The sequence below is a fragment of the Carlito syrichta genome, unplaced genomic scaffold (genome assembly GCF_000164805.1).
Source record: "Carlito syrichta isolate Samal-C Ts95f unplaced genomic scaffold, Tarsius_syrichta-2.0.1 Scaffold104795, whole genome shotgun sequence".
Taxonomy (NCBI): domain Eukaryota; kingdom Metazoa; phylum Chordata; class Mammalia; order Primates; family Tarsiidae; genus Carlito; species Carlito syrichta.
Window position 1 is genome coordinate 12894 of NW_007048891.1, and position 9605 is coordinate 22498.

At 42.3% G+C, this 9605-nt stretch overlaps 1 protein-coding gene across 1 annotated transcript in view; it reads left to right on the forward strand.

Moving 5' to 3' along the window:
* The first annotated feature begins 246 nt into the window (after positions 1-246).
* The window catches only part of LOC103268632 (rho guanine nucleotide exchange factor 4-like), a 43913-nt gene continuing 34554 nt past the window's right edge, over positions 247-9605 (forward strand). Inside the window, exon 1 of the mRNA XM_021716351.1 lies at positions 247-546. Coding sequence (XP_021572026.1) covers positions 247-546 — 300 coding nt within the window. The remainder of the gene's footprint in view (positions 547-9605) is intronic.

Genomic DNA, 9605 nt, shown 5'->3' on the forward strand with positions numbered 1-9605 from the left:
GCGTGGATTTTAAAATATAGTCTTGAGAGTAGACATTTCAACAGAAGTGCGCTTTGTTTTGTTCCTCACGTTCACATCTTCCAAGATTGCTATGAACAGAGCATTTCACCGGACTCTGTACTTTGAGAACCCAAACACAGAGCCACACACAAAAGGAACTGGGCAGAGGAAGGGCAATGTGTCCCTAAGTTGATACGCCCGTTCCCTGATCTCTCACATGTCCCCCTCTCTGCTCTCCAGAACCACATGCCCTGGGAAGAGCCTGCAGGCCAGAAGCCCAGTTGCTCCCGTGGTCAGAAAGCTTCCCGCACTGGGCCAGCTCGGAGGCCACGCTCCACCAGCGAGATGGTGGCCCGGGCCCTCTCCTGCGTTTCCACGGAGTCGGTCCCCGGAGAGACTCCTTCGCAGCCTCGGAGCCTCCCTTGCCGCTCACGCGTCAGCATGGACGACCTGTGGCTGGAGAAGTCCCAGAGGAAGAAGTTGCAGAGACAGGCCCAGGTTGAAAGGAGGATGCTCGCGGCGATTGTGCCCCAAGCTGGAGTCAAGGTAAGCGGTTCAGTGCCCCTCCTTCTCTGCAGTTGTTTGTCCTTTCCTGAGCTTTCTCCCGACTCTCTCCTGAGCTCCGACTTGTCACCCTGGGCCCCCTGGATTATAGCACGCTGCCTGGCCCCAGCCAGTCCAGTGCTGCAGGAGAGAGACTCCATTGCACGTGCTCCCCAGGGCCACAGGAGAGTTCCCTCCTCTTCTCCATGGTATGTCTCGGCCCGTGGCCATCCCTAGGCAAAGCAGTAGGGCAGAGAGAAAGAAGGCAGACTTCTTGCCCTCAGGGACCTCACCACAGTGACTGCTGCCTAGTGAATGCCTAGTGTGTGCCCAGCACTGTGGTGGACACTAGCACTGGTTCTACAACTCACAGAGCTGCAGGATATTTCAACATGGCAATCTTAACTAAATTAATTAAATGTAATGACATCATCAGTTACATTTTGTCTCTGGGGGCACTCTGATACCATGATTTTTTGGCATGAAAATGACAGCCTATTTTTTAAAATGACCTGCTAATGTAGATATCATACCTTGTACACAATCTTTGAGAAGAGTTTCTTGTTCCTTCCCTTTGTAAATAGCAATAGTTTCGTCGTCAAGTATTTGCGAAGTATGCATCTCTGAGTCTTACCTCAGCCCCGAATACTCACTCTTTTGATTGAGGTGAAATTCATATAACATGAAATTAACCGTGTGAAATCAAGTCATTAAGTGGCATTTGGCACATTCACAATATTTTGCAAGCATTAGCTATCTAGTTCCAAGACAGTTTCTCACCTCAAAAGAAAATCCCGTACCCATTAACTAGTCACGCTCCACCAGCGAGATGGTGGCCTGGGCCCTCTCCTGCGTTTCCTCAGAGTCGGCCCCTGGGGAGACTCCTTCACAGCCTCGGAGCCTCCCTTGCCGCTCACGCGTCAGCATGGACTCCTGTCCCCTTCCCCAGACACTGGCCAAATCTCAGCTGCTTTCTTTCACTACAGGGTTTCCCATTCTGGATTTTTCATATAAATGGAATTATACAATATGTAACCTTTGTGACCGGCTTTTTTCTGTTGGCATATTTTCAAGGTTCATCCATATCATACTACAGATCAGTACTTCATTCCTTTTTATGACTGAATAATATTCCATTATGTGAATATACAGTCTTTGTTTCATTTTGTTTATCCATTAATCCATCAAAGGACATTTATGTTGTTTCCATCCTCTGGCTACTATGAATAGTGCTGCCAGGACTCATGTATTAATTTTTGTTTGAATACATGTTTTTAATTCTTTTCAGTGTAGAATTATCAGACCGTGTGGTAATCTATATTAACTTTTTTAGAGGAACTGCCAAGGTATTTTCCCCAGTGACTGCACCATTTCACATTCCCACCAGCAGTGTATGAGGGTTGCAAGTTCTCCCCATCCTCCTCTGCACTTGTTTTCTGTTCTCTCTCTGGTAATTGTTACTGTTTTAATTATACCATCCTAGTGGGTATAAGTGGTACCTCACTGTGGTTTGATTTGCATTTCCCTAATGACTAATGTTGAACATATTTTCATATGTTTGTTGCCACTGTATGCCTTCCTTGGAGAAATGTCTATTCACATGTTTTGCCCATTTGTTAATTGGTCTGTTTGTCCTTTGGTTGTTAAGCTATAGTTCTTTATATATTCTGGATACTAGGCCCTGATCAGATACGTGATTTGTAAATATTTCCTCCCATCTGTAGACCGACTTTCACTTTCTTGGTAGTATCCATTGATGCACACAAGTGTTTAATTTTGATGAAATCGAGTTTATCTGTTCTTTTTTTCCTCAGGTTGCTTGAGCATCTGACTTATTTCTGTTATTGTCTAAGAGTTTTATGCCATTTACTCTTACATTTAGGTCTTTGATTCATTTTGATTTTGCTTTTCTATGGTGTGAAGTAGAGGTCTAATTTTAGTCTTTTCCATACAGACATCCTACTGTCCAAGCACCGTTTGTCAAAGAGATTATTCTCATTGAATTGTCCTGGCACCCTTGTCAAAAATTGAATGACCTTAGAAGCATGGGTTTATTTCTGGACCCTCAATTCTATCCTATGAGTTTCTATATCTATCTTTATGTCAGTACCATGCCACCTTTATTACCATAGCTTTATAGTACGTTTTTAAAATTGGGATGTGTGGGTCCTTCTTGTTCTTTTTCAGAATTGTTTTTGTTGCATTGGTGGTATAGTGGTTAGCATAGCTGCCTTCCAAAATTGTTTTGGTATTTGCTGTGTTGCAGTTTCTTATGAACCTTAAAATCCATTTCCATTTATGCCAAAAAGTAGGCTGCTGAGGTTTCAATAGGATTGCACTCAATCTGTAGATCATTTTAGAGAATACTGCCATATTAATAATATTAAGTCTTTGAATCCATGAACACTGGGTGCCTTCTCATTTTTTAAGGTATTCTTTAATTGCTTTCAGCAGTTTTGTCATTTTCACTGTACAAATCTAGTACATCCTTGGTTAAAATTTTTCCTAGGTATTTTATTCATGCATGGAAATTTTTAAAAAAAAACTTATTTGGGAGCCGGGCTCAGTGACTCAGCCTGTAATCCCGTGCTTTGGGAGGCTGAGGCGAGTGAATTACCTGAGTCCACAGGTTCAAGACCCACCTGGGCAACTTGGCAAGACCTCATCTCTACAATAAATCAAAAATTAGCTGGACATGATAGCACGCGCCTATAGTTCCAGCTACTTGGAAGGCTGAGGCAGAAGGATCGCCAGAGCGCAGTAGGTCAAGGCTGCAGTGCTGGGAACGTGCCACTGCACTCCAGTCTGGGTGACGGAGTGAGACTTCAACTCAAAAAAAAAAAAAAACGTATTTGGAGATTGTTCATTTCTAGAGTGCAAAAATACGAATGAATTTTGTTTATTGGTCCTGTATCCTGCAACTTTGCTGAATTCATGTATTAGCTCTAAGAGTATTTTTGTGAATTATTTAGAAATGTCTATGTTTGAGATTATGTCATTTGTAAAAATAGTTTTACTTCTCCCTTTCCAGTTTAGATGCCTTTGATTGCTTTGCTTTTCTTACTTGCTCTGGTTAGAAATTATTGTATAACATTGAATAGAAGTAGGGCATCCTGGTCTTCTTGATCTTACGATTAAAGACTTTCAATCTTCCTCCATCAAGTATGAAGATAGTTGTGGATTTTCATAAATTCCCTTCATCATGTTAAGAAAGTTCCTTTCTATTTCTGGTGGGGTTTTTTATTATTATTATAAAAGAGTTTTGGAATCTGTCAAGTGCATGATCAATTTTGATGATGGTTATTCCACGTTAGTTGAGATAAGCATGTGTGTTTTTTTCCTCTGTTCTATTAATGTGGTAAGTCACATTATAGATAGGTAGGTAGGTAGGTAGATTATGATAGAAGATAGATAGATAGATAGATAGATAGATAGATAGATAGTTTTCTTGTAATGCCTTTGCCTGGATTTGGTGTCAGGGTGAATCTGATCTAATCAGATAAGTTAGGAAGTACTTCCTCTTCTATTGTTTGAAAGGGTTTGAGAAATATTGATGTTGATTCTTCTTTAAATATTTGGTAAGAATCACTAGTGAAGCTTTCTGGGCTTTTCTTTGTTGGAAGGTTTCTGATAACTGATTCAAATCTAGATCTATTAGAATTTATATTTTTTCTTTTCTTTTCTTTTTTTGAGTCAGGGTCTCACTCTGTCACTGAGGCTGGAGTGCAATGGCACGACCACAGCACACCGCAGCCTTGACCTCTTGGGCTCAGGTGATTCTTCTACTTCAGCCTCCTGAGTAGCTGGGACTACAGGTGCACACCACTATGCCTGACTAGTTTTGGGGGTTTTTGTAGAGACGAGGTTTCACTATGTTGCCTAAGGCTGGCAGAATTTGTATTCTTTCTTGAGTCAGCTGGGTAGTTTGTGGGGTTTTTTGTCGTTCTTTTTTTCCCAGAATTTGTCCATTTTATCGAGATTATGTGATTTGTTGATATACAGTTGGTTACAGTATTTTCTTATACCCATTTTAATTTCCGTAACATCTGTAGTAATTTTCCCATTCTCACTTCTAATTTTAGTCATTGGTATTTTCCCTTTTCTCAGTCTGTATAGTTAAATGTTTATCAGTTTTAGTGATCGTTCCATAAAATCAATTTTTGGTTGTTTTGACTTTCTCTATTGTTTTTCTACTCTATCTTTGATTTCTCTCTAAGCTTTCATTTCCATGTATCTGTTAGCCTCAGGTTTGGCTTGCTCTTTTTCTTGTTCTTCAAGATGTAAGGGCAGGTTATAGATTCAAGAACTTCTTTGTTAATGAAAGCTTTCACAACTAAAAAAAAAAAAGCCCTTTCCAAGCCCTGCTTTCACTGCATTCATAAGTTTTGATGTGTTGTGTTTTTGTTTTCATTTATTTCAAAGTATTTTCTGATTTCCTTTGTGACTTATCCTTTGATTCATTGGTTGATTAATACTGTGGTATTTAATTTCCACATTTGTGAATTTTCCAACTCTGCTATTGATGTCTAGTTTGATTACATTGTTACGGAAAAGATACTTTGTATGGAGTCTGTCTTTTAAAATGTACTGGAAAATGTTCCATGTATACTTGAGGAAAAAAAACTGTATCTTCTCTTGTTTGGCTGAGTGTTCTGTTTATGTCTGTTCATTTTCATTGGTTCATTCATTCTAATATTGTTCGAGACCTCTATTTTCTTATTGACCTTCGGTTATTTATTATTGGAAGTGGGTACTGAAATCTTCAATAATGATTGCAAAACTGCCTATTTCTCACTTCACGTATGTAAATTTTTGCATTATACATTCTGAGGCTCAGTTGATAGGAACATATGTGTTTATAATTGTTATATCTTCTTGATGAACTGGCACTTTTATCAATTGAAAATGTCTCTGTCTTTGTAACAGTTTTTGATTTAATATCTATTTCAACTGGTACAGTCATCACAGGTCTCTTTGTTATATTTTCCCATTCATTTATGAAATATAGTTTTCCCAGATGTTGAATTCTTGGTGGACAGGTATGTTTACTTGTTTCCTCTATTCCCCTTTTTATATGTCATCTCACTGCCTCTGGTCTCCATGGTTACTGAGGAGAAATCAGCTGTTAATTTTACTGAGAATTGCTTGGGCAAGGTGAGTTGGTCTCATGTTGCTGATTTTAAGACTATTTTTGGTTATCAATCATTTATGTGTCTCAGTGTGAATTTTGTGTTTATCTTTCACCAAGTTCATTGAACTTCTTAGATGGGTAGATACATGTACTTTATGAAATTTAAGAATTGTTTGGTTATTATTTCTTCAAAAATTCCTTTTCTCTCTTTCCCTTCCTTTTAATATCTTGTTATGTGCAGATGGTGTCTAATAGGTCTCTTAGGCTCTGTCCATTTTCTTCATGCTTTTTCCCTCATTGCTAGATAATTTCAATGGACCATCTTCAAGTTTACTAACACTTTTTTCTGCCTGTTCAAATATACTGTTGAAAAATTACATTGAATTTTCATTTTAGTTATTGTGCTTTTCAACGCCAGAATTTCTATCTGGTTCCTTTTTTATACTTTCTCTTTATTGAGGAGACATCATCCTTCTGGTTCCTATAGTTTTTTCATTTCACTTAGCTCTTTAAGCATATTTAAAACAGTTCATTAGAGTATTTATCTAGTAAGATCTATGTCTGTGCTTTCTCAAGGATATTTTCTACTGTGAGTGGGCAATATTTTCTTGTTTCTTTGAATCATAATCTTTGTTGAAGACATTTTTTAATAGTATAATGTTGTAACCAAGTGATTGCATGTATATTGCTGAGAGTATTTCATGGTATGGATGTACCACAGTTTGTTTAATCATACACTTGTTGGAAGCCAGCTGGGTTGTTTTCAGGTTTTAGATATTATTAATAATATAATAACATATGTTTTAATTTCTCAGATGTAAATGCCCAAGAGTTCAATTGTTTGGTCTATATAGTAGTTGTCTGTTTAGTTTTATAAGAACCTGCCACATTATTTTTCCAGAAGGCAGTACCATTTTACATTCCACCAATAACGTTTGCATGATCCAGTTTCTCAGTATCCTTTCCAACAACTGGGTTTTTCCTATTATTTTATTTTTTACCATTGTAATCATGGTATAGCAATAGCTCATTATGGAATTGGTTTGTTTCTCTGAGGCAATAATGTTGAAAATCTTTTATGTGCTTATTTGCCATCTGTGTATCTCTTTAGGTGAAATGTTTCCTCCATTCTTCTGTCCATTTTCTAATTGGATAGTTTTTTTTTCTTCCCCCACCCCAAACAATTGAGAGCCAGTTCACCTTTGATCTCAAAGATTTTCTCCTATTTTTTTTTTCTGCAGTTATATCATTGTACTTTTTTACATTTATGTTTGTGATCATTTTCTGTTAATTTTTGAATAAGGTGTGAAATTTAGGTGAAGGCTCATTTTTATTTTGCCTGGAGATGCTCTTATATCACTACAAAGACTATTATTTTTCATTGATTGGCCTTTTCACATTTTCCAGAAAACAGTTGGACATATTTATATCTATTTCTACCATTCGTTTGGTTCTATGATTTGTGTGTCTGTGCCCCCACTGGTACCACACTTCCTTGATCTTTTTTTTTCTTTTGAGTCAGAGTCTCACTCTGTCACCCAGGCTGGAGTGCAGTGGCACACTCATGGCAGCACAGCCTTGACCTGCTGGCCTCAGGTGATCCTTCTGCCTCAGCCTTCCAAGTAGCTGGAAGTACCACCATGCCTGACTAATTTTTTATTTATTGTAGAGATGAGGTCTTGTCAAGCTGCCCAGGCTGGTTTCAAATCCTTGGGCTCAGGCAATCCTCTTGCCTCCGCCTCCCAAAATACTGGGATTACAGGCATAAGCCACCATGCCCAGCCACATTTCTTGATATTTATTCATTCTATCCAACAATTCTCTTATCTCCGTAAGTACCTTCTGGGTACAGTTGTTCCCAGAGATAGCCATTGTTTGTGCTCCAGTAGCTGTTCTTTCAGGCACTCTTTGTTGGGGCTCTGGAGGTTACCAGTGATTTTTTTGTGGGGTTTTCTTCATTTTTAGCAGTTCTCTTATCTTTCTCTCTAATTCCATGGCTCCGTGGGAAATGGAGAAGCAATCACTAATATTTGCTCTACCTTCTGTCCTTCCCTGAGTTGGGCCTCCGGGTTTGTTCAATTATGAAATAGAGGTGGGGGTGGGGCATTGTGCTCTCTACAATTTGAAGCACTTACTAAGCGGTGGAGGAGGGACCACTAGGATTCAGAACCTACTGATGGGTCACAATGCTTGCTCTCTGGTGAATGGTCAGCTGGTACTTGTTCTCCATCTCCACACTATATGGCCTTACAATGGATATGCTCGTGTAGTCCCTGAGTCCAAGATAGAGTATAAGAGAGAAAAGAGGAGAAAGAAGGAGAGAAAAAAGAGAAAGAAGAAAAAGAAAACAGAAAGAATAAAGAGAGGAAAAAAAGAAGGAAAGAAAAGAGAAAACCAACCAACCAAAAAACAAACAAAGCAAACAAACAAGACAATGAGAGAGAGAGAGAAAGAGAGGGAAACCAAAGAAAATCAAAACCTCAAAAAACATGCTGGTAGAGATTTTTCAGCTTTAGTATATCTTTTGGGGGGAGCTCCCTCCTGTGGTAGGTTCTGTGACTACAGGCCTGTTACTGCAGGTTCCCTCTTCCTGTTGAAACTTGAGATGTTAGAATCTTCACCCCCCATCCCCCCTATCCCACCCACCCCACCCCACCCCACCCCCCGCAACTGATAGCCGGTGCACACCTGTGACTGGCGGCAGTAACTTGACTCAGTGTCCCCTGGGCTCTCTTCTCCTTCCTTCCTCTTTGAGTGTGGTCACAGCTCCCATGCCGCCCAGTTTGTGACAGGAGACTGGGGCCTCTAGCCTCTACCCTGCCTTCTTGATCTCTTCCACTCATTGCTAGGGACTGGGGGGAGTCATCTCCTCACTCACCAGCCACCTCAGTCGGAGCCACTGTGTGCATCTATTGCCCAGCAGCTGGCTCAGGGTGGGCTTTGGGGGTGGATTGTCTGGGGCTCCACATGCACCATTACCCACCAGGGCTTGTGCACTGGGCTTGGTCCTTTCTGGGTTCATGGAGAGCAGACCCAAAGCAATGCAGAGATCACCCCCTGGTGATCTCAAGATGCAGGTCTGCTGTTCTGCAGAGGCCACCCTGGAGCCCCTCTCTGCTTCAGACTGGCTGCTCAGTTCCTCTACACACTGCTCTTCCTGCTGCACGCGGGGTCGGGAAGGATAGCAGGATAGCTCCCGCCCCAGCAAGTACCACAGTCTCCGGACCTCAGGTCCCAGTGGTGGGGCCTTGCAGCCTAGCCTGGCACTGGAGGCGGTGGCGGCCTGTCCAGATTTGGGGCGGCCACTCTCCGACGCTCCTTGGGGACTCTGCCTCCGGCCCCCTCCCTCACGGCAGCCCTCACTGCCAGTGTCCGGTCTGGCGTTTCAGTGGTGGGGCAGAGTCTGGCAACAGCAGTCACTTCTTCCCAGGAAGGGCTCTTTTGATTTTAGACGGAGTGAGACTGCAACTCCGAAAAGAAGAAGAAAAGGAAAGGAAACGGCCCTCAGTTCCTGCACCCTGGGAAGCCCGAGCGTCCAAGCAGGGGGGCGCAGCAGCAGCCACCTCCCCAGGAGACGCCTGGCCACTTGCTCCCGGGTGCCCACTCCGCCAGCCACTCGCATGCCCTCCGACCCCCGACCCCCGAGTCTGCCCACGCGCTCGCCCCCCGCAGGAGACATGCGCCATCCCGCTGGCGCCGCTGCCGGCTCCCCAGAACGGACCGATCTTTAGATGTACGTATCTTGGCTCCCAACGGTTCGCTGCGTCTCACCGAGTCACTTGAGGGTCCACTTTGGGGTTCTCTCCCCGGGAGCTCGACGATGTCGTCGGGGTTGTGGGCCGCGGCCCAGGCGTGCGCGCGGTCTCTTCCGAGCGCGGGGAGCTCCGCGCTTCAGCTCGCCGCCGCGGTCCCTGTCTCCTGCTCCCGGCTG